This window comes from Apiospora kogelbergensis (assembly GCF_038363985.1).
Source record: "Apiospora kogelbergensis strain CBS 113332 chromosome Unknown utg000005l_segment0_segment0, whole genome shotgun sequence".
In the NCBI taxonomy this organism is placed as follows: domain Eukaryota; kingdom Fungi; phylum Ascomycota; class Sordariomycetes; order Amphisphaeriales; family Apiosporaceae; genus Apiospora; species Apiospora kogelbergensis.
In genome coordinates, this window is record NW_027117422.1 from 3,313,860 (window position 1) to 3,339,143 (window position 25,284).

The following is a 25,284-nucleotide window of genomic DNA, read 5'->3' on the forward strand; positions in this document are numbered from 1 at the left end:
GCAGCATCTTTGCCCTTCTCTCTCGTTGAAATTAGCAACCCGGGCACGACGAGAGTCTGGACCACTACTCTTGCAACGGGGGCGATCTAGAGAAAATCGCAGGACACCATGGCTTGCAACGTCCGGCGGACCATTGAATGCGAAGAAAGAAGACCGTGTGACGGCGCAAGCTCCTAGACGCCCCGCGCAGTGCCCGCGTTGTATGAAGGGGCACATCACCCAGCCATGATGGGGCCTGCCCCTTGGCTAGGCCGGTTCGTCGGGGACTACTAGTATGTATGCACATATGTATGTATGTATGTATTGTATAGTAGCGTACTGTCTTCACAGATTTAGCGGCTTACCAAACGATCATCAATGATGCTCTCGCGGCTGCTGGTCCCTCTTCTGGCCCCCAGCCGCCAGCCCAATCAGCCCAGGCGACAGGGGGTAAGGGGACTACAGGGTTAGGCAAAATGAAAAGCGGCCAGGGTACCGGCATCTCAAGAGAGCAAGTGCGAGCCGCGCGCATTCACTGGCGAGGAGTTGGAGGTATTGGTTGGATGGCACTTCTCATCTAAAGTCCCGGAGACGCTTACTCGCAGAGACGCCACATCTTCCTTCCAGCTTTGAGAGGTTCGTGACTTGATTTGCTTTCGCCGCAAGCGTAGGATCAGTGTGTGCAACCAACAGCACAGCGCGGAATTTGGACCGATCTCTCACCTGGCCCATCATCGTATTTGTCTTCTTTCTTGTAGATTGCCTTGTGCTGGCTTGACCACACCACACCACCCTGATAAAAGATGACTACATACATGAAGCCATGTGTTTTCGATCCTTCGACGCGGGTCCCCCAGGCCACCCGTGTGGCTAGACATTCCAGAAAACCTGGTCATTAGCCTAGAGTAGGGTTGTCTGCCTGGCTATTTGCTTGCCATGCATCTCGGGGCTTATTATCCTGTTCTTGTACGTATGTATGTACAGGATGACTGCAAGGAGGCCCTGCAGCAGTCAGAGACATCGCCAGTGTTAGATATTGTATCACCATGTGATACATTGCACGACGTTCGGCATTCGCTGGTCGCCGACCACTTCACCTTGGATGACATGCAGGCTGTGTAACGACGTCTCTATCCACCGTGTCGTTGTTCGAGCGACAAGCAGGTGATGGGTATAACACCATCTTTAGTGGCAACCAAAACGCGCTTGTACAGAAGGTGTTGCCCATTGATCTGGTATTACTTATGTACTGTTGTTTGCTGACGGAAAGGCGGCCACGTGCCCCAAGCCTCCGGGACAGGGGTCGGTTGAGATGGCTGGTTGCTATCGATTCTGATGTGCCTTGATTGTTCGTCTTTTTACTATGTATTTGATCCTTCACCCTTCTCTCGGTACCTAATGGTCGAAGTGCATACGTATTTTATGCAAGAAGAAGAGCTGACCACGAGGGGCAGTTGGTTGCCTCGTCTCGGCAGATGGGCCTCGTCACGAAAGGCGCAATCCTCCCATCTCGCTAACCCTGATTCTCGCCGTCGAAGGAACCGTAGCCTGGTAATCCTACCAGTAGAGAACGTGGCACGATAAATTTGGAAACAACGACACGAGCGAAGGAGGAGGGATTTATTAGAATGCTGTGCCTGCGATCCTTCCCGCCTTCCTGCCTGTCGCATAAACGCAGATAGTCGCTACTTATTTACTTACTTACTTACTTACTTACATCCATATATACATACTGTACAAAGCGACGCGCTGCGGGAGATTTCCTTAAGATCGACAATTAGAGTTGATGGATCGAGCTCAGTCTCGATTCCAGGCTTTGGTACAGGGCTAGTCCAAATATGTCCATCAATTCGGCGGCAAGGTCGACGAGCAATGCCGATGGGCGCGCTATGCTCGCACCCCTGCCCGGCTCGAAAAGTACATACATACATACATACATACATCTACACATCTACATACGGTACGGCCCAATGAGCACGAAACAAGCACTTTCCGTCATTGAGCGGCTAGCGATCGCAGAAATAAACCATCCCTAGCCAACATCCTTAGGTAAAAAGCTCAATTGATGCACACTCTATTAACTTCAACACCAAGCCACAGCTATAAACGGTACTATATTATAAACTCATTACTTTATTTACATTTAAGCGCTCTTTAATTCTATAATTTTTTTTATTTAAAAGTCTTATTTTTTGGTTGAATTAAACAGTATTGAAGTTGGGGGTAGTAAAATAGGCCAGTTGACTAGGGATGGTTTGTTTCTGCGACCGCTGGGCGGGTGGCCCCCCTACCTACCCCCGCGCTGGCGCACCGTTTTCCACGTCGAGCATGCACACTGTCCGGCATTCGGCCACTCTGCCGAACTAACCGCCTGGTCTTGTCGCTGTGTTCCTCAGGATCGGAAATGACTGGAGCATGACGAGAGACATCATGCAGCCGGTCAAGTAGGCGAGTATTAGATCGAGTAGTAGTCCTATATCCTGCCAGGCGGGCCCCTTACTCGCGTAGGGCTCTGGCTCCGCGGCCCAAGGGAATTGGGCCAACGGCAAGGCTTTGTGTTTGTGGTGTGGTCGGTTTCTGCGCATGCCGGTCGTTCGGGTGACTCGCTTGTTATCATGGACTCAAGTATTGGTAGCAGCAGGCACCAAGCAGAGCCTGTTCAGCTTCTAGAAGCACAACAGGATTCCGATGCTAGGTGCAGGACAGGGATGACTCGCATCCTGATCAACCACTCATGGGCTGTCTTCCATGACAGCTTCCTCTTTCAGCGGTTACCAACAAACGGTGACCCTCACGAAGGAATCGGGGCCCCGAGGTCTCGCTTCTCCGAATCCCCATCGGCCTTCTGTCATTGTGCAGGAGATGAAATATCATACGGCAAACGGATACGGCCAGCAGCCAAGTGGCAGATAGACAGACATAGATTGGACGGACATAGAGCAGACACGGCCTGATTGGGCAGCTACACGAGCACCCAGCTAGCGGCCAGTAGCGCCAGTACTGTACGGGATACATACACGTACCGGCACTTTGCCATTTACTCTGCACACCAGCCACAGCAGCACGGTCGGTTACACAACATCAGCCAACTGCCAGCGGCAAACCCCGATGCTCGTCGGTACGTGTGGTAGTAGAGGTACGCAGGTATGGCTGGTCTGTCTGTCTGATTGCTGTGCCTTTGTCTGGGAAGCCGGCATTCAGCCATACAGTGCCAGGGTCCGTCTATTTTTAGAGTCAATAGTATGGGTAATATCAACGGCTCCTCAAGCTAGCCTGCTGTAGGTCATCATCCTTTCTTTAAGGGGGGGATATGTCCAATGATGCTTGGCGCTTGCCTTCGTGGCCTGGACTTTTCGACAATACCACCACCAAGAAGGAGAAGGAGAAGAAGACATGCAGGGGGAAATGCACTGACATAGAGGGCAGGATCAATGGAGGACGCACAAATATGCAGAAAACCCCTTGGGTGTTTGGAGGAAGGAAGGGGGAAAAGATCATCTCGTTGCTAGACTCGGCATTCCGCTCTTCCAGCGGGGCGACCGCCCCACCGTAGGCACAACCCGACGCCGACGATACCTACATACATCTATGTGTAGGTAGGCAGGTATGTACGTATTGTCGGTATGTGCAGAGAGCAATCGGGGTCTCTCTCTCTCTGTCGCTCAGCCATCGGACGACTCTCGACTTCTGTCTCGATCGACTCAACCTGTGCTGGAACCAAAGGTGTAAACAAACATAACATGTATGAGTAGTACGAAGTACCTGTATCCCGATGGATGGCGCATTACCGGCTTGCAGTTGGAAGTTTCAGCCGGCTCGCCCGCCCCTCTTCAGCGCATGCCACTAGGCAGGGAGGGGCCTACAATCCCAGTTCAGGTGGTGATGGAGAGATACGGTAGATCTCACAGCAGTACGTATGTATGTACATACAATAAATACATAGCACCAACCATGGCACAATATTGCATCCTAACCTTGGGCTGTTGCTGTGCCGCACCCTTCCCAATACATACATATAGTGCACATGATGATTGAACCGTAGCAGCGCCAGGTTACATGTACAATGCATTGACACAGCCATGCACTCGATTGGACTGATGTTGCAGACGCGGCGCAATCCAGCAACCCTACGTCATGCTTGGGTTGCGCCGAGTGTAACCACACGGCCATGGCAGTTGTCAGAGGGCGATATGCTTAGCTAGTCAGACGGCATATAACTCGACAGTGATATCTAGGTATCCTTCACTACCGAGCAAACCAATGGGGGTGGTGGTACAAGTGTGTAACAACCTAAGAAAAAGAGACACGGAGAGAAAAGAAAATAGGGGGAGGGGCCGAATTACTGCGGGGTTCTAGTTTTTTTTTTCCTTTCTTTCTTCTCTCTACCTCTCTCTTTCTCTGACTCTGCTTGACTTGTTGTTCATAATTCCCAAAGTGCCTCGATGAAAGCCTAGCTGTTGTATGCAGTAGTGGCCTGCTAGGCCAGAGCGGTCGGCGCCACGCTCTGCTTCGGGGTGCTCGTCCCGCCTGTACAACGACCAAATCAATGTAGAACACGATGGTTACCTGGGCAAATGGCAGGCCTCATCTCAGACATCGAACGATGTGTATTCCTTCCCCGCTGCGGTTCTGCGTCTGACAGGACTAGTAGGAGGGAGGGACCCTTGAGAGAGCCGGGCCTGCCACACACCACGCACACCACGCACACCACCATTCACACCTAGGTCTGGTCTGGTCAAGGAGTATGTATGGAGGGGGGTGCCTGACAATCAATTCTTTCCTCCTGTGCGCATCGCATCCCATCGTCACGGGCGTCCGGGGCGATTTCCTTTCCGCTTTCAGCGTGTCTTGTCTCCGCCATCCCCGTAATCCATCGGTATAGTGCATTTGGCAGGGTATATACCCTTTCCTGATTAAGCGAGTTGGCAATATTGTCAATCATTGCTGCCATCCTCGTACACACTTGTGTTATCATTTCCCATCCAACCCACCGCGCACAGCACGAGTCTTCTCGCTCTCGTTCAGCCATCAGCCGTTACGTGTTTCCGTCTCTCTCCCGCTCTCGCTCTCTCCCCGTATATGTGTGTGTAACGCGGGACTTTGAAATGGCCCGAGACCCCCTTTTGTTTTCTCACCCTCAGCTTGCTTTTTTTCCCTTTTCTCCTGGTGGGATGGCATTGCATCGGGATTGCAGTAGCGCGATCAAGAAAGAAAAACACGTTACGCGGGCGGAAAAGTCGAAGTAACCTTCCCGAATCGGCTCTGACTTGCCCTCGAGTGGTGGGTGGGAAACACGATGATTGGTGACCGGTTCTCCCACCTCCTCTCCGTACGTTCGGTAAGGGGGGGTTAACGTGGGCCTGCCTGGGCATGAAACACATGTTCGGTATCTCACTCTCTTCGTCCCTGTCTTGGTTCATGTTGTCCATGCCTGGTTTTGTCTGGCCTGCCTGCCTGCCTGCCTGCCTGCCTGCCTGCCTGCCTGCCTGCCTGCCTGCCTGCCTGCCTGCCTGTCTGGTTGCCTGGTTGCCTGACCGTCTGCAACCCAACGGAAGCCCCGATCTGGTCTGGCTCTTGCGGCTGCTGCGCGGGCGGAGGCTGACGGTTCCGCGAATTAACAAACCTGCTCGCCAAGTCCACCGTCATATGCAAAGCCGGGTTGTCGGGTGCCCAGGTGACCTATTCTTATTGTTAGAGGGATACAGAACAGTCGGTCCCGTTCTGAACTTGTGCTGCCAAGAGCCCCAACTCCTCCTTCCTCCCCTTGTTCAGTATGGGCAGTAGGGCCTAATGGGCAGTCGAGGTAGGGCGTGTGCAGATCTCACACAATACGTCACGTCAGGACAATAAGGTAAGCTCTGTGCGACAGGCATTTAGATCCTCCGTAGCACCCGATGGCTGCCAATGCAGTCAGTACAGCGGTACAGCATGGCGTAGTACAGTAAGCATCGTGATGCCATGGATCTCGTGCAATCCTGACCGCCACACACGATACGCTCATGAGTCTGGCAGATAGGTTCGCGGATGGTATGACCCGCTCTGAGGGCAGTACTGAGGGGACAGCCTACCTACATGCATAGTGCTACCGATTCCTATTCTTAGACAACGAGATTTGACAAGCATCGCCGCGCCGGACTATCACCCGGCATAATACCCTGCGGAATCAATCGAAAAAGGGTTAACCCCCGTGGGCCTGACAGCGGTTCGCCTCTCGGTCCGGCCATCGCCTGCATCCATGCCACGATGCCAATCAATATGCAGTCGAGCCTCGACGGAGAAAATATCCAAACGGGCCAAGCGACAACAGCAGCGGCGGCGGCGGCGGCGGCGACGGTAACGGTAACGACGGGCAACGAGCACGCTTGGCAAAGTTTTCTTCGGCAAGGAATGGCAGTCAATCTCTTCACTGCATAATCAGCTTCAGACCGGACGATCTGTACCAAGATGTACATGGAGATATACGGCCCCGTGTAGAGCATATTCCTGGTTCGCTCTGCTCGGAATCAATAATTTCCTCCAAACAGAGGGGCATTCGCTGACTGCGCACCTCTTACCTGCGTCTCTCTTTGAGAGTATTTGTACACTGCCACGAGGGTACAGGGTTGTGAAGCTGGTAGCGTGTGCAGCTTGCCCGCAGGTGAGGCCATCGGCTACGCGACGATTGGATGGCTTGCCATGTCCTGAGGGAGGGAGGGGGGGAAGAAGCGCCGAGGTCTCTGCAATGCAATGCCATAGTAGAATAGCGTGCCTCTCTGGAAGGATCAACCGGTCGCTCGCTACCTTGCCATGCCTGTGAGCCCTGTCTAAAGTAAAACAAACCCAGCTTCCTTGTTAAGGCATGGTTTTCTGGCGAGGTCATCGTAGCTGGTCTTGTGTAACCAACCTACTGTACTTACCCTGACCAATAGGCAGCACTTGGCACTCCAATATTGCTAACGCAGTTGTTGTAGCAATTCGGCCAAAGTCTACTTTGTTTCCCCTGGATTGGCGCTGCTGGCAACGTGAACTCGCGTCTCGCTTGTCGTCACTGCAGCAAGACAGTAAAAGCAGGCAGTTGTCGGAATATTCGGGCTGCTTCGCCTACGACATGTACCTCAAGATGACTTAGAGAGAATCCCTTAGGCTCTCGTCGGTTCCAAAGCCGCCCGAGGCGCACATGACGATTGCTCATTGCATCTACTCCTTTCTGGCCTGCCAGATGCCCTTGTTACGAGACCTGGACTTGCAGCCGACCTTCAGTCAATACGACATCTTACATGATGTTCGTACGAAGGCAAGCGAAGAGTTTGCAGGGTTTATAGGAGGGACGGGCAAGTCATACCTCTCGACGAAACAAAGCCAACTCTGTTAGCTGGGCCGCGATTCTGAGGCTGCCAATGGCATATAGCGCGACGTCTTGGACATTTCCGAGGACAGTAAATTATAGACCACGGCTCGGTGGCACGAGGTGTTCTCTTCATCATCATTCGATCGTCAGCATGACCCAAGTAAGCCAATGAAGGCCGATAAAACAACACGGACTTCGCCCAACAAACTCGTGAGGCGCCAACAAGTATGGTGGTCAGACAAGGCGCATTGGGGCAGCGCTCGTGTCCAGAGAACCAGACCCGCCGCGTTATCTGGGGTATACGTAGAGCATTGAGACAGTAGGATGAACTGACTACCCAATTACAGGACATCCAGTCGCCGCTGCCCTATCTCGACTCTGTCGCCTCTGACGGCAGTTGGCAAAGCTGACGCGTAAAGCTCTCCCTTCAGCTCTGGCTTCGGCCGACCAGATATCCTCGGTACTTGTAGGCAGTCGCGGCTGAAAAGATTACATCCCATGCGGGCAACCCAAACTCGTATTACGGAGAGCCTGGAATAGGCAAAGCAGTAAAAGTGATAATAGAACCATCTCCGAGGTTCTGTCCATGCCAGTTCGTTTAACCCTCAGGCGGCACACGTGACGGAGCAGGAGCCTGGCGCATGGCGAGGGAGGGACCTAGCGTGTGCCCTTCTACCACATTGATCACGTTAATCGTGCTCGTTGCATGAAAGAGGACGGCGGAAGGGCCATCCAATGGCTCGGAAGTTATGTTTCTCTGGGATTGTGACCTAGGGCATATCTGTCGTATGCGATGACCGAAGCTCGAGTGATATACAACTCCTTGCTAGCTAGCTAACCTGCTACTAAAAATGATATGGGTGCAACGCCGTGAACCGTGGGACCCAATCGTACACGCAACGAAACTTCTTGCTTCCCCGTCCATCCCTCATTTCCCTCCCTTCTTCAAATCACTGCTTAGCGGCCAGCATGTGTGCCTCCTCGATAGCAGATCGACGTCGGAACACGCGCAACCAACGCTCACCCCACCGCTGAACGAGCTCTACCCGTTTCCCATCGAGCCCGTCCATAGGCTCAGCCGGATCCATCATTTGATCCTTGGTACCCTGAGCCCAGCTGCCAAGTGCATCATCCATCGCTTTGAACAGGTCTCGCATGGCTGCCACTTCCGTCTCAGCTGCGCCATCGGCCACATCGCTGGTAAGCACTTGACGAACACGGCTGGTAACCTTGACGACTGTGTTGAGAACAAGCTCGAATACCCAGGATTTGCTGAGCGCCTCGCCGCCTGCGCCAGCCTTGCCACTGACGAGAGCCCAATCAATCACAGCACCAGGGGTGATTATGCTATAATTCAACAGCTTCTCGATGATGACGATGGCAACACCCGGCTGTGCTGACCAGTAGGAAATCACCGACGTGATGATTTGTAGTCGGGCCGCTTCCGAGGCAGCGCCCACGTCGAGCAGTCTGTCCTTGGTGCGTTCTATGCAAGCAAGAACGTGAGAGAGCGACTTGGATCCAACCCAGCAGATGGCAGTCATGAAAACATCGGTACTGGAGACAAGGGGATCAATCGACTGCTCGAGTGCAGCGGCATGGATACGGGCAATGACGGGCTGGATTTCCTCATCGGGGGCTTTTCTCTTGAGCAACTGAGCCAACTCCTTGCCCTCGGCAGAGAAAGGGGTGTGGTCATTGTTGTACTTGAAGTCCGGCGTATCTTGTTCCTTCTCGGGTCCAATCAGGACCTGGTATTGGGGAGGAAGCGTGCCTTTTATACGCTGTGCAAAACTGAGGCGAATCTCTTTATCAAGCGCGCCGACGATGAAGGCCTTACATGGGTGGATGTCAGGAAGATCCACGTCGTCAGCCCATTCGGTCCATTTCCACATGAAACCGAAGTTGCTGAGATGGTGGGTAAACCAATCCAAGAATCTGTAGCCGAGCTCCAGGTCCAGTTGATGGATGTTGTGGTAGGCGTAGCGGATGGCTCTACCTAAGCTGGGAGCTATCGCGGCCGGTGCGAGCTTACAGGCTTCAGTCAGAACCGAATGGTAGTATACTAGCTTGTGCTCAGGGCCGGGTAGCTGGAAAAGTTGGGAGAAAACAGCGTCTACGGCCACATCCTCGGGCTTCCAGGTAGATCGACCTCCATCGATATCTCGCAGTCGGTCGAAGGGAGTCGCGCGTTTGACGAAGGTTCCGTCCGCGAAGTAGCAATCGACATCAATCAAGTACCGTGCCGTGACATTACGATTGAAATCCATGATATTGATCGTGTCGAGCAATCCGTCACGGATCAGAGAAGCAGCGACATTGCTGACAGACGGCACCGATTCAACCTCTTGATTGGCATAGACAGACATGTATATCTCCGGGAACAAGGCCCGTGGCCCTGTAACGACTGTCTCGGGTATGGCAATGGCAGGCAGCGGGTGCTTTTGGGCCTTCTCCATCTTCTCCTGCAACTCGATTTCTTCCAAAGGCATCTGCCAAGGTCGAGGCAGGCACTTGAGCTCCCAGCCATTCAGGGCTTCATTCTGGAGCTGTTTCTGCAGCAATCCAATCAAGCTGGAATTTGCTGTGGGACTGTCTTCGCCTTTCTCAGCATGATGAGGGTCGATGAGGACCTGAAGCGCATGAGGCTCCGAGGCGATGACATCTGTCTTGTCCATGAGATCAGCCGCCTTCTGTTGCCCTTGCGTCGATCCAGCCGCCATAACGTAGGGTATAGTCAGCAGAATAATCTTGACAAGTTCGGTGCCAATGGTGTCGTCCGAGTTGCTCGTTTGGAGCTCAACGGCGCGGTTGAACAGCTCCTCCAGGACCGGAAACAGTCCGTCGCCCTCAAGGCAGCTCTGAAGGCAGGCCAGAAGCTTGAGGTAGAGCTTGACATCACGCCACTCGCCCAGCTGGATCTTTTCCTCGGTCAAGGGTGCGATACGAGCAAGAACGTCGGTCGCAACTTCGGGCTTCAGCGAGTTGGCAACGAGAACAACGGCAGCAACAAAAGGGGTCTTTAGTGGCTGCTCTGCGACGAGCTGGGGAATGAGGTCGAGGAAATTGCTCTTGACTTCTTCCTTGTCGTAGTTGTCGGCTACCAGGTGCGCGGTAGTTTGGATTTCTTCGTGCCATCGTCGCAATGGCGATTCGGCCAAGGTCAAGAGTTGCTTTCGGATTCGTACGTGCAGCGGAGGCTCGTTGTACCGGCGACGTTGGGGTCTGTGGTCGGACTCGTCGTCATCTGATGGACATGTGAGATGATGGCCGTTTGAGGAGCCTCGTGGTTCCCTGGAAACCCCGGGCTATGGAGTGTATTAGGGAACAGAAAAACTCACCTCTGTTATAACGTCGCTTGCGGTTGTAACCGCCGCCGCCACGGCCTCCTTGTCTACGATCGTAATCGGCCATAGTCTGCTTGGATACGGCTGTTGATGGACCAAGTCTCGACCGTTGGCGCAAGTAGAAAGTTGGAAGGTCAAAGAAGGCAGCTTCCTTTCCCAAAGAATCCAATTGACGAACGACGTGATGAGACGCGACCAAGTACCTAAAGCAGGTAGCTTAGCTCACCCAGTTGGATCACTCAGCTGGCAGTCTCCATAAATCTGATGGATCCGAGCAGCAAGGTACCTAGCCGAAGTACTAGCAGGGACTGAGTTCGGTCCGGCAAGGCCGTTCTTTTGTCCGATCTCTCTCTCTCTCTCTCTCTCTTTCCCTACAGTATGGTATCTATCTCTCTTTGAACAGGCAGAAATTGCTAATTCGAATTTGTTTTCAGTCGGGAAAGCAAACACAGGGGGAAAAACTAGAGGAAAGGTGCGAAGATGTGCAGTGCAATTGCCGGTGGCAATTTTGTGACGTGCGACTGATTTGTACATGCATATGGCCCATGTTAGAACTATACCTGTCGAGGCACTTGAACCTCAGTTACCAGGGAAAATTATTCAAATCACTTCACACTGACCGCATCACAGGGCTACGCTGTCATGGGAATTTATCATCTGTTTCGGGTGGTTTCTCCGTCATCTCTTCGTCCGTACAAGCAGCAACAGCAGTCTTCCCTCAATGCCGTCTGAGCCAAACGAGCCATCCCTTCCTTTATAAGATACCTTTCTTTCGACGGCCCTTGACCATTACGAGCAAGGCGTGGGGGAGTAATGAAAATCTGATTGTGAGAGAGTCATGCCGAATCTTCCTGAGGGAGACCACTTTCCATTTGTGCTGCTACTGCATCAAGAAGAGCACTCCGCTACCTCCCATGATCTGTCCTCCTCGTAAGCGGGATGCCACCAAGCATTACTCTGCTGGCCTTTCGCACCATAAAAGATATACGCCACATCATTCGCCCTCCTTCCCTTTCCCTTTTGGACCTATGTGGGGGAATGTAATTTTTTTTTCGCAAGACCACCGGAAAGGTGCCAGCCACCTCGTGGACCTTCCACCACAAGGGTTACTGAGTAATCGAACAAGATGAATATTGAAGTGAATGCCATCGCAGTTGTGCAGAGTAGGAGTCTAAGCGAAAGGGCCAGTCCAGAGCTGCGCAACCCAGCCAGAGTTCCACGGCGCAGTGCGAAGAGGACAATCCTTGATTCCATGAGGACAATCATTTGGGGGGTATCGTGGGTTCCGAGGGAAAACGGGGTATAATCCCTTGCTTAACTCAGTAGACAAGTCCTAGACGGAAGTTTGTGCGAGCTGCTCCAGCTCCCGGTCGGTTCGTACCACCATCGTTATAGCGAAGATTGAGCAGGCGGAGCCGATCCGACGTTGAATCGATCACCATCCCGCCGACAAGTACGCAGCTCCGATGCAGACAGAACCGTCGCGAGCCACATTAACAAGCCCATACATAAAACGAACGTCACTAGATCAGCTCTCAAGACTTGGCGGATCGTAACCAGAGTGCACGGCCGGGCGCGAAGCTCAGTCCAGCTTGGCCATCATCTCCTGCTTCGGAATGGGCGTGAAGTTGTCGATATCTAAACCGTTGGCGGCCAGCGAGGCTTGCATATGCGAGGGCACCAGCTTGTGGTTGAGCGATGGCGCTATCGACAGTTCTGTGCGGGGTCAGTAACAAGTGGGGAGACATAGCTGTCATGATCAACAACAAAGGTAGCGAAACTCACCATGTCGTGTAAAATTGAACAGAGCAGGGAGATCCTTGAGAACGCCCGTGGAGTGGCGCGAGTCTGGGAACTTGGTGTTGGGATCGCGGAGCTCGTCAAAGAAGGGGTGAACCATAGCATCAATGGCGCCCAGGCGTTCGGTGGGCGTGTACTCGAGTAGCTTGGCTATCAGATCGAGAGCGTTCGCATCTGCCTTCCGGAACACCTTGCTAAATGGGTGAGGCTTGATCTGTGGGAATTTATGCTCCATATAGTTGGGGTTCATCGTTCGGATCTGCTCGCGCGTTGGTGTTCCAAGAACCTTGATGATCTCCACAAGCTGGTCGATGCCCGACTCTCCTGGGAAGAGCGGCTGCCCAAGCATCAATTCGGCCATTACGCATCCCGTTGACCATACATCTGATATCCAGTTAGGAAAGGGAAAAACCATGGCACCGCAGGTGGCAGTACTCACCGATCTTTGTTGTGTAGTTAGTCGCGCCGAAGATGAGCTCAGGCGCCCGGTAGTACCGAGAGCAGATGTACGAGACGTTGGGCTCATTCTCCACCAAAATCTTGGCGCTGCCGAAGTCGCACAGCTTGAGTATGCCAGTGGTAGGGTCAAGAAGCAGGTTTTGAGGCTTGATGTCGCGGTGGCAAATGCCTTGCGAGTGAATGTAGGCCAGCGCTCGGAAAAGTTGGTAGATGTACAGCTTAACCTCGAGGATGGGCATGGTTGACTTCATCTTGTTGAAGAAGCGAGAGGCTCGGTAGACAGTCTCGGGGACGAACTCCTGCACCAGATTCAGGTAGACCTCATCTTTCTGCACTCAAGTCAGCATCCCACTCCCCATGTCTCTTGCGGGCGCATCGGGAATTGCTCACGCGTTCTCCATTCGAGTAATAGAAGGCCTTCAATTGTACGATGTTGGGGTGTCTGACGATGCGCATGATTTGCAGCTCACGGTTCTGTAGTCTCGGTCAGAATTTGGATTCGGTGAAGCATCTCGAAGAAAAGTCGAGTTCGGCTTGCCTTGAATCTCTTGTCTTGCAGAACACGCTTGATGGCGGCATCTTCGCCCGAGGGGGACAGCTTGGTCTGGAAAACAACGCCGAAAGAGCCATTGCCTACAATCTTACACTGGGTGTACTGTAGGTCCCGGGTCTCTCCAGTGATGCCGTCCTGCACCTTTTCGCGGATGATTTCTGTGTCCAAGTTTAGTCTCTCTAATTGCCCAATCATGCGCCCACCCGGCGATGAAGGATTGCTCTCACCTCCCATCCGAAGGGAGTTAAAGGCCGCATTCGGGCGGTTGGCAGACATAATGGGTGGTTGAGTCGGTCAGTGCGACGGAGGGTGGCCGTGAGGGGCGCGAGGTTGATAAATGCTGTCAGCGGGGTTGACTTGTCTTGTCAGGGCGGGCGGGTACGCTGGCTCGTGCTGCCGTGTTGGGCGACTGCTAAATGGGCGGACCTTGTCGAAGTGTCCGCGACCGAAGACAATGGTGACAATTGAAACAAATTCCTCGAGTACTGGCGACGCCGAGAGCAACTAAGGGGAGAATTATCTATCGATCGGCCCCAAACAATGAATGTATTGGTTGAGTGCTGCTTGTTGGCCGATTGATGGATGGATGGATGGATGAATGGGCGAAATGGCGGGTGGGTGAGTGGTTGCACACACTGTCTTTCCCTTGCCTTGGGGGGTTTGCCTGCCGCCTTGCCGGAAATAGGTGGTTGAGAAGAAGAGGTGTTAACACAATTGAATTGGCGGGTCTCCCTGCTTCTGTTCGGGCTCTGGAATGAAATGGCGCGAGGAATGTCGAGAATCGTGGGGCTGGATCTTCTTCGAGGTCAGGCTGCTTTCTAATAGACCTGAGGTAGTTAGACTTCTGCAGCGAAGGACCTTTTCTGCTCTGGTTTGGGGGTTTTATGCTTGTTTACTAAGAAAAGGGCAAACGCCTATACGGAGAGTGGGAAATAGGTTACAACGTGAGAGAGGGACGGGATTTTAATGAGCAAGCTCTCTCAGTTCTGTTATTAACAGAGGGTCGTGCAACGGTGGACTTGAGTTGAGCGAAGAAGGTTGAGCGGGGTGTCAGGTGGAGACGTACTGTCGAATGACGGTCTCCTGGTAGGCAGTTATGTAAGAGGTAATGAGGTAGTGTGGCAGGTAGTGCTGTTAGTGGTGATGGAGAAGAACAAGGTCGATGGGAGAAAATGGGGAGAGAGGCGTGGGAAAGCAAATGGACAGACAGACAGGTTGACGGGCGAGCTAGGCCTGCCACCATGCGTCTGCGGTTGGTCTCTTCTTGGCTACCCTGGGTAGGTGGTAGGTAGGCCGGCCGAATCAACGAACCAGTCTCGGTGCTCGCTCTCCTCAACCTCTTTTCTTTCGTGCTGCGTGCTGCTGCTAGGTACATGTAGGCTGAGGGATGAGGGATGAGGGAAGGGAGATGCATGTAGGTATCATCAAATGTACATGCTCGAGTTGCTTTCTCCTGCGTGCGCTAGGCTGGCACAAGACCTATCGATGGGCGAAAGAGGGCGCCGGTACATGCCACCCACGGCAAACCAAGCTACAATGCTGGAAAGGAGGGGCAATACACACACTCTCCCTCACACACTCCTCTCTCTTCTCTCCCCCTCTCCTCCGTCTTGGTGCTGCAGCTTCAGGCCGTCTTTCTGGATGACCTGATTTCATGCGTGTGGTGTACGAAAGGGGATATGGGGGAACTGCTCGCTCACCAAGATGCTCGACTTGAACACGAATCGTATCGACCGTAAAGAGAAGAGAGGGGACCGGGGGGTGACAAGCAGGGAAGAGGAGAGCGCAAAGCTAAGGTTTGTGTGTGGTGTGTGTAGAAATACCGCTTACCATGTCAACACCTAATGATGTTACGAGAGGACCCTGTCCCGTGGAAAACGGGAGGTTTGGCTGTCTTGATACCTGGTAGGTTAGGGGTGGTTAGGTTAGTCTTGCAGAAGGTCCAAAGTGGATATTCGATGTGACTGTACTTGTACTGTTGGATTTGGCTTCGAACTGGAATTCGGGGAGGTTTTGTTTACTAGGAGATGAGGAGCGAGGTGCGCACAGGTAAAGTAAAGTAGAGTGAGTGAGTGAGTGAGTGAGTGAGTGAGTGAGTGAGTGAGTGAGTGAGTGAGTAAGTAAGTAGGCAGTGAGCAGTGAGCAGTGGTAGTAAGCGGGATGTGGTGGTGCACGAAGGTTCCAAGTGTCGAAAAAAGAGCACAGAGGGAGGGGTTCGTTGGTGCTTTAATTGCTTGTTGCGCTGGCCTGCACTGGCGTTGCGGCGTGTTTCGATGGCGATGGGCAATGTGACACGCCCAACCGAATCGGGCCAGAAGTCAATTCTTTGCTGCAGACCACACCAAACGACGCGCCTATGATGATGACGATCGTTGGATGGTCCCTCCCGCATGCAGTGCATCTATCTACAGTGCTTGATCGAAACCAAGACCAGAGAGAACAGCCGTCTCTTGCTGATCTGATGACTCTTGTGTCGTGGGGATTTACAGTTTTCGACCTGAGTCGAGAGAATTAGACGCGAAAGAGTCGTCCAAACTGTCGACAAGGCGCGTGGCAAATGGCTATTGAGAAGTAGTAGCCGCCGTTGTTATTGTTGTTGCTTCTTCAAGTAGGATTTGGATGTCTTGTTCCCAGCTTGATTCGTCTGGTAAATGTAGCAGGAGGGGCACAACCGGACTGGAGGGGGAGCTGGAGGCGGGGTTTTTCGGTGTTGGAAAACGATAGAAATACTATATCAATCCGAATCCGATAGCTTCAGCTTGCTTTGCTGCACCACCCTACTTCGAAAAATAAAACCAACGGATCAAAACCAATCTCAGACCAGACTGTCTGAGATGACTTGCCGGCAGCATGAAACAGCTTTCCTCCACGGCGAGCTGCGAATAATATCCTGTTCTCCTGGACGTCCACTCTGCATCGTAAGCATGCTCTCTATGTATCCGAGCCATTGAAGAAACAGTGCTGCCTCTCTAGCACTCCCCACTCCAGCTCCAGAGTTCGAGTCCGTTAGCACGGGACGATGTCAAGTGACCTCTCTACCTACTGTCTGTGGGGACTGGGATATTTGACTTGGGGCCAGGGAGAGAGATCGGACTGAGAGGTCCAGAACGCCAAAAACGCACACGAGAAGCACGGCACCTTCAGCACGAAGATGGCGACAGCATGTCGGGTTTCGTGATGTAAGTGCTTGAGCTGCCACATATCCATGCTCGATATCGGTTTATGCACATTGCGAATACCTCGACAGAGAGCAGGACATCTACGATAGGCCAAGCAAAAGTATCTACCGAATCCAGGACATGCGGTCCTCCAACCAGGGATGTTATGATTACTGGATCTCGAGGGCCTGGCAGGGGTCAGGAGAGGGACGAATGAAAAGTGGGAATGGTCCAAGATGCAGGTGCTCATGTGCTCACTTCCGAGACGGGGAGTCGAGCGCTAAGAGTGCCTTGTAGCCGAAGTTTAAACCAGACCGTTTCTCGGCCTTCACGTCAGAGCGGAATTAGTGCTGGATTTGAAGCGATACTAACTAGAAAAACGTGCACTTTCGCTTCGAAGCCTGTGAAAGCGTCGGTTTAGGGCAGGGACGGAGCAGACCTGTATATATACTATGCAATTATTGTTGTTGATGTTTGGTTTGCCCTTCAGTATGCATGTGCCTACCATCAGATCCTGGATCTTGGGTCCAAAATATAGAGTAGAATTCTAGGATTAGTCAGACACAAGACATATGGAGTTGGTCCAGTGTATCATCATGTCTCTCGACTACTCTTGTCCGCGGCTACGTAAGAACTGTGCAAGACATCGTCGTCTCGGGGAGGCGAGGCGACGTTCTGAACAGAGTACAGACAGATGAGCGATGGTATAGACATTCATACGTAGATAGTCTGATGTTACCGTTGAAATAGTTTGTCCCACTTTTCAACCACATATCTGCATACATCAGTACCACTATCAACCCCTCGTTTCCCAGCAGCTCCAGCTATTGTAAAAGACGGGTATCTTTATCCCCAGAGTGCAGGGTAGTCCCACCGCGCGCATATCGAACTGTGTGTCCTTGAGCGAATAGAAACAGAAGCGAGCCAGATCCTGCCCCGCAGCCACATCCCAACATCTCGTAAAATACTCTTGTCCTTGTCCTTGTCCTGGTATCAATATCGAGCAGGCAGCTCAAGACCTGGTTCTTTGGGGCGTGACAGCATGATTCTTGCCGCAGACGGAGCCTTGGCAGTGACGCCTTGGAATAGCAAGAAGAGTTCCTACCCGTTTCACGAGAATGGCCCACGATCGACTGACTTTGCCATACCCGCACCGCACCTGATAGCCCGACCGGTTGGCTCAAGAGCCCCTCCAAATCCCTGTGGTTATTTTATCTTAGCCATGCATCATCAGGCGCTTCTTTGCGCTGCGAAGCTACGTCGAGCAGGTCATATAGTAGAAACAAACGGCTTTCCTTCCGGGCACTGTTGCTGCTGGCCATGGTGCTCCTGAGAAATTCTATCCCCTTTTCACCGCCGCCAATACCTCATCATATTACTTTGCTGATTGGCATCTTCTAACGTATCGGGATGCGGCTAAGAAGGACAGACACGTACCCCTGGCCGGGCAGACCTGGTCCTATCCCGGCCCAGCCATCAGTCAGGAACGTGATCGAAGTCGGGCGTAAGTACAGGTCTAGTGCGGGCCTTTCCCCCCCTTTACCTCTCCCTCCTTCCAACGCTTTTGCCTGGTGGGGGCAGCTGCGCAGCCTGAGAAGCTTGGTGCATTTGACGAACAGGTGGCTACCGAGCAGGTCGGTCACTCGCACGCACTGCCAGCAATCTGGATACGGGATTGGTGGTCTCATGACGACCCGCGTTTTGCACGCTAATGGCAACCCTATTCCTGGGCAATTCCGCTCGTCTAGGCCTCGTACCTGAGAGCCTCCGATGACTTCACCCGTTGCTTGACTTCTATTCTGGGCACATGTCCAAGGACCCAGAGGAGAATTGCACCTTCGAGATCAACATGGTGTATCTGGCAAGATGTTTCAGCGAACACGCTCTTTGCACATTGGTGCTCTCTCCAACATCGGGGTTTCCCCCCTCCCATTTGATTCCCGGCCAGCGGTGGCTTGGGTCGGATCCAAAAGGTTTTTAAGATCTGCCACATGTCTTCAAAAGTCAGTCTACAGCACCAATTCCCACACTGGCTGGCTAGACCTCGAGAGACCATGACCCCCTGGAAGAGCAAGGGCCCGTCTGCCACATTGCAACTGGGTACTTTAGCCAGAGTTCAAAGAAAAGCTGACGACGGAAACAATCGCAGTCCAGTGACATGCATGATAGTACAAGCCAATTGCAGACGGCGGAAGTAAGAAAAAGAAGAAAAAGAAAAAGAAAGGAGTCACTGGAAGAAAGTCTTCTCACCACCGAGGTTAGTCTTGCCCCATATAGTAAAATGCAACTCTAGGTACGGAGTATCAAAACAGCTACCTGCTTACCTACTACGTCGTATGCACTGAAACAAGGTAAATTGAGAGGTTTTCAGATGCGAAAGAACTCATTTCACTGTTCCAGAAAACATGCTCAATTGGCGCATCATCCCCGGCAGAGGAGCGTCGAATGAGCCAATGACTGCACACAGATGGCTCGACCCGAAGAAAGTCGTTCTCGTCAGATCGTGGTCCCTCGTCGGCGTGAGCATGTGTACAACCAACAGCAGTGGGCGGGACCATGGCCAGCCAGGATTGCCAGTCCCGATCGTAGATGCCCACGTCGTCCAGTCGGAAGTCGACGAGGCTCGGGCCTATCGGGGCCAAGAAGTCTGACAATCGGTGGTTGGTTTGTGTTTGCATCGCATCAACGCCATTCGTCTCGACGGCAAACAACGCGCTGTGCGACCAACAGCACACATTCGTTCGGCAAGCCACCTCCACTTCCGGCGTCTGCTTCCGGCTCTATCGTTTTATGAAATTTGTATGGCCCACTGCCGCCAAGTGGAACAGCTAGAGGGTTGGTCTTCGTGCTATTTATTGCCCTGGGCTGCTGGGTGGGCTCTTCTCTTGATACCACCCCTAAACAGAGAGTGGCTTAATAAGTCCCCTGTGCGTGGGCAAGGCCAGCCGACCTCGCTATCAATATGCTTGCCGGGTGAAATCAGCTGCGCTCCCCGGTAGCATGCTACATACGTGTAGGGCCTAGCCGTCAATCATCCGTTAGGCCCATTCGCTCGTGACAGCAGCTCAACGCTTTTGGTCTTGGAAACGGGCATTGTCCTTGAACCTGCATAAGCTGGCGGCAAGGCTGGCTAGGGGGCCTTTTGTTGTGCACATGTAAACACACATCGTCTTTAGTATAGGTAAAAAAGGGTGTGTGCGGCGGCTATGTAGCTGTCCTATCCCAACAAGACACCGGGTGTCCTGAAAGGTAGGGGTTTACCCGAGACAGCCTCCAGCTTCTCTTACCCTGTGCCGCGGAGATGTGGATGGCAGGCCAGAGCGGTTCCCAGGCTCCCGGGTGCCATTCAGGACCTCTTTCACTGATTCAAGCACCTGGATATGTCTGAGGGAACTTTAGGTATAATCGTCGTTTTTCTCATCAGCATTGTGAGTTCGAGGGTTAAGCATCAGGTCTCGGACCTTCGTCATTCCAAATGCCTTGCCTCGACGGTGTAGCTTCAAACCGGCCACACTGGACAGGATATCTCTTGCATTAAAAACGAATGCCTTAGGACTACTAATGTATGCGCGTCAGGCTTGACGCCCTGATCTTCCCAATTGGGAGGTTGCCTACATAAGATCCTCTTTCGGCCATTGATTATGATGATGACATAGGGTGGGGTAGTCTGTTCGGAGTATAGTTCGGGAGAAAGAAAGCTTCTGGAGGAAACCGATCGGTGGGTAGGATAGGAACGGGAGGAGGAAGTGAAAGAAGGGCCTGGGTTATCTGAAGCTATTCCATCCAACCTTCGATGTACATATGTACATGGGTAAGGTCTACATATGTATGTAGTAGGTACTCAGTGGAGGCTTGTCAACGTCAACGCTATCGTCACCCGCCAGGCCCCGGCCTCGCCCCTTGGCTTGCCGCCACGGATCGGGAGACCTAAACAACGTAGCACACCTACCTCCCTACGTGAAAGCATCCCAGTGGCTGGTTGAGTCTTCGCAGTGTGCGAATATCCGATCAACCACCATGTCTTGTGCAATTGGCTATCTACGCAGCTTTCTAGGTTCCTCTCCTCTCCCCCAGCCGTGTTCAGGCCCCACGGTTCCAACGGGAGTCCAACGGGAGGGCTAGCAGCCAAGCTGGGTCGGCGAAAGGAGAGCAGCATATGCTATGCACGCACTAGGACTTCCATTTTGGGCGACCTGCTGATCAGCCTATCCCATGTCTCTCATGCAGCCGTAGTGAAACCTTTGTCGGGATGCGGGTTTTGCCTACTTAGTATTGGCGAGGGGTCTGGCTGGCATCTGATCATGGGATTTTCCCCTCCCATGTGTGCGTAAAGTAGTTATGCATCTGCGAGATTTTGGGGAGACATCCAAAAAAAGAACATCATGATTCTCAGGCCGGTTTTGTTGTTTCTTCACACTTCCATGTATATGCAGTAGAAGTCCATTGGATCAACAATGCCGCTTTCTATCTGTCCCTGAGTCAGGAGGGCCAACCTATCAGTTCACCAACCTTCAAGGCCTCGATCCTTGTCAGACAGGCCAAGATGGAAAAAAAAAGCACGGATAGCGACATGTCAACAGCTTCAGCCGACTTTAGTCTTCGAAGGGACAAATCGACATGGCTTCATTTCCTCTTGGAGCATCATGGATTCTAAACACATTTGTCATGTCTCTAGATTTGTCCCATTTTCCCACCTTGGTACCTCAGCTGGTTTATGTTTTACCTGGAGGACGGTATGGCAATGCCTGCCATATCGCTGACTATCTACACACTGCAAGATTATACCGAGTCTACGGCGGGGAAGGAGGTGTTCAGAGAGAAAGGGGGCAAAAGACAGTTACAGCTCACGCTACACTACAGGGAAACCATATCCATTTCGGCCGCAATGTTGAGAAAGAATTCCTTTTACACGTCTCCCTTGCAAACCTTACGCTGCCTCAATCCTCTTTTATCTCTTACCTGAGTGGTCTGTGATTCTCGAGATAATGCAACGTGCCGAGCCGTCTGACTGGGAATTCTTTTCTTCTTCCTCTATTCCCTTCCTATCTCCTTACTTATCCCGCTTACTCGTGCCTTTCTTTCTTCATTATGCCAAGATTTGTTACTGCATTGATCGATGTCAGACTTGCCGAAAGCTTGTTGCCACCTTTTGTCTCGATGGTACAGGGACAGAAGAAGAGAATCAAGAAGCCGGGGTGTGGATGAAAAATGGGCTTGGGTCAATAAAAGAACGGTTCCTTCGTGCGCCAGCAAAATAATGATGTATACCGGGCTACGACTAGACAGCAGCAGCTTGATTCCCAGCCCCAAAGGAAGACGGGCTGAGAGCTCTGTGCTTTTCCAGTTTCTTTTCCGCATCGGCTGCGTTTCTTGAGCAGGGTCTTCATATACATCAAGAGTAGATATGGTTGGAGCTTCCTATCACGTGTGAAATCGTATAGTCCGCCAGAGCAGCATATCTGTGCCCGGAAAACAGCCATTGTTAGGTATTAATGCTATTGTCTTTTTTCTTTCTCTTTTTCTCCTCCACGTCTTTAATGTAGCATTGGCTCGGATACGGTCTCTTGTCTCTATGTAAGCCACCAAGCTTCGCAGCCTAGTCTATCCCTGGTACTATTTCAACAGTAGATCCCATAAGGCGTCCTTCTCCATGTAATCGTGATGGATGATATTTACCAGCCAAGTATCGCGCTTTGTGCGCTCCAAGAGCCTACTACTTTCAGTGCCTTTGCCGTAGACCTTGGCCCATTCACCCCAGATTCCATAGGCCTCCTCGCACCACGCTCGGAAACTGACCTCTTCGATGATGGTTGGCGTGACAATCTCTTTACCCGGGAAAACGCCCCAGGTCACGGCGTTTGTGCTTGCTTCAACGGCCTCTCCTGAAAGCCCACCTGTCTCGTCTGAGGAGACAAAATCGCCATTCGCGTTCGCAGCAAAGAAACAAACAGAGTCTTTGATTTCGGAAGACTGCAGTTTCTCGTACAGCACCTTCCAGTCCGCCGAAGGGATGAAGAACTCAACAAAAGCTTTCTGGAAAACAAAACCCTGTTGTGGACCCCAACCGAAGGTGGAATCTGAAGATCGAAGGCCGTTGACGGCTGGTTGCGACGCCACGGTCCACCATCCCTTCGAGTTCAGCCCCAACAGGGGGCTGGCTGATGGTCAGGGTCTCTGCGTTGAATTCCTCCTCACTCCAAGGAATCGCAGATAATTCGCCCTTCAGATGTTTTACAAATAGATTGCTGATGTCTTCAGGCTTGGTAGGATGGCCCCAAAAGCTTATAGCCTGCGCGTTGGTGACGTGCAAGCTGGGGCCGTAGCCGTCGATTTCGCCATAAGCTGGGGATCTGGCATCTCCCCATCTTCCGTTGGGGTAATCATCCCATGTTGCTTCACGACCTAACACGCCTTCGCCTTCAGAGATCGCAAGCGTGTTGGCGCGAGTATTGATAGGCTCGACCGGTATACTAGCATCAGCTGCGGTGGTTTCGTACTCAGGGTGTGACGGAGTTCGACCCATAACAATAACGCGATTGCGCGGGTCGGATCCGATTGAAGACTGCCGACGGGAATGATCGTGGGCTGGGGGAGCGAGGGAGTCCTGAGGGGTTGAGGACCCGTTCACTGTAAGAGCGGGAATGTTGGGTAACAGGTCGTCCGCTACCGCTTCTTCTTCGCCAGGCGTGCTGGGCGGGATAAGGTCCGACCGCTCCAGAATGAACGATACAGCCTTCTCAAGATTGAGGGTGTAGAAGTGAAACCCCTTGGGGCCAGGAGTCCGACCCTTGATCTCCTTGACACGCTCAACGATCTCACTAACGATATCCACGCCCACGTTCTTGACCCTTTCGTCGTCTTGTTTGACAGCGTCTAGGCGAGCCATAATGGGATCTGGTATCGAGGCATGGCTGAGCTTGGTAGTTCGTTTAATCATCTGGTAGCTCTGAATGGGCATGAGGCCGGGGATTAGGGGGATTGTCCTGAACGCGCCGCTGGGGTGTTCTCTCAACGTGCGTTCGAACTTATCGTACGCATCAACGTCAAAAAAGAGCTGTGTCATGATGAAATCTGCCCCGGCAAGTGTTTTATCCACTAGATACGACAAGTCGTGCTCTAAGCTCTGCCCTAAAGGGTGACTGTCGTCGGCATGCCCCTCTGGATACGCCGCCACGCCAATGCAGAAATAGTCGCCGTGGTTCTTTCTGATGTAGCGCACAAGATCTATAGCCCAGACGAAAGTAGAATCAATGGCATCTTCGGGGTCGTGATTTGGGTCCTCGTACTCGTCCGCTCTCGGAGGATCACCACGTAAAGCCAAAATGTTTCGGATGCCAAGGACCTTTGCGTCCTCCAAAGTCTGATCTATCATCTTCTTGCTCATGTTGGTACACGTCAGGTGCAGACATGTGGTCAAGTTGAGCTCTCTCTGACAGATCTCTGCAAGTTCCAGGGACTTGCTCGACGTCGAGCCGCCGGCGCCCCATGTAACATTGACGAATAGTGGCCGCAGAGCCCTGGCCATCCTGTCAAGACGATCGCGAAGGTTGGAGAAGCCCATGGCGGTTTTGGGAGGAAAGAACTCGAGCGAGGAGTAGCAGGCATCTGCCGGCAGAGCGGCTATCTTGTCTGTTATTTTCTCCATTGCGAGAGAGGGATGGAATCACAGCGTCGTGTGCTACAGGCCCGAGAGTTTGGCGAAGTCCCAACGAATAGAGACGGGCGGAGGGAATCGACCTTGGTGGTTATGTCGATGTTTCGGTTTCGGTGGACAATGGTTGACTGCGTGGCGATGGACGCCGACGATCTGGTTCAAGCCCAAGCGGTATCGCTCACAGGTTTGCCGCAAAGTCGGAAAGGCCGCTAGGGGAGCCACGAGCGACTCTGGTGAAAGGCTGGCAATGGCAGTGGCAATGGCAATTGACTGTTGATTGGGGGTATTCTAAGGATCCAACCGAGTAGATTGAATAGACGAGAAGGACCAGGCCTTTGGATTACGAAGAATGGGATCGGGTCTGCCGTCCGTCAACTTGCTACTGTTCTCTAGGAAGATAAAGAATTGCCCCGCGGCTGCGTTTTCGGCGGGCAACCCCTCGGTCAGTGCCCTGTATGTACCCCATTCCAAAGGTTCCAAAGATTCCATCTGCCACCCGCCATCCGCCATCCGTCGTGTCCCCCGCAACACGGCAGCCTCTCTCACGGCCGACGGGGAATTTGCGCGCCCAGGACACAATTCCGACTTCACATATACTCGGTATGTAACCTCAAGTACGCGGCACGTGGTGCGTGGTGCGTAGTGCGTGGTACGTGGTACGGGATCCGATCCCTGCTCCCTGCTCCCTGCTTCGTGCCACCTGCCACCTGCCACTTGCTCCCCGGCTTGCCGGCTTGCCAGCTCACAGTACTGATACACACATATATACGCGTACAGGGATGACGGGCTCCGCCGGCATTACGTGATGGTGATAGGCTCCCAACTACCCAGCTTGGGTTGAGATCTCTTATCGCACGTCTGTCTCTGTGTGCTCTGTCTATCGTGTATCCTCCCTTCACACCAGCGTGCATTTGTAAGCCTCCCCCTTGGCTCGGCTTGCTGGGGAAGGTCGTGCCTCCATTATGATCCTTCGATATGTATGCACTCCAGACTGATCCATGTCGCCA

The 25,284-nt window shown here is 52.7% G+C and overlaps 3 protein-coding genes across 3 annotated transcripts; all 3 read right to left on the minus strand.

The window, feature by feature from the left end:
- Positions 1-8,256: 8,256 nt before the first annotated feature.
- Positions 8,257-10,720, minus strand: PG998_007681 (uncharacterized protein; the record flags this gene model as incomplete). Its single annotated transcript, XM_066874497.1, has 2 exons — positions 8,257-10,553; positions 10,648-10,720. 2 exons carry the CDS (start codon positions 10,718-10,720, stop codon positions 8,257-8,259), a joined length of 2,370 nt encoding a protein of 789 aa, XP_066730442.1.
- A 1,515-nt stretch (positions 10,721-12,235) lies between these two features.
- On the minus strand, positions 12,236-13,970 carry PG998_007682 (CMGC/GSK protein kinase; the record flags this gene model as incomplete). The annotated part of the gene is made up of 6 exons (XM_066874498.1): positions 13,693-13,970; positions 13,451-13,623; positions 13,303-13,386; positions 12,893-13,241; positions 12,439-12,837; positions 12,236-12,369 (listed from the first exon to the last, which is right to left on the minus strand). Exons 1-6 carry the CDS (start codon positions 13,739-13,741, stop codon positions 12,236-12,238), a joined length of 1,188 nt encoding a protein of 395 aa, XP_066730443.1. The 5' UTR covers positions 13,742-13,970.
- An 8,266-nt stretch (positions 13,971-22,236) lies between these two features.
- On the minus strand, positions 22,237-24,268 carry PG998_007683 (uncharacterized protein; the record flags this gene model as incomplete). Its single annotated transcript, XM_066874499.1, has 2 exons — positions 22,237-22,781; positions 22,819-24,268. The coding sequence occupies 2 exons, from the start codon at positions 24,266-24,268 to the stop codon at positions 22,237-22,239; spliced, it is 1,995 nt and encodes a 664-aa protein (XP_066730444.1).
- Positions 24,269-25,284: the final 1,016 nt, after the last annotated feature.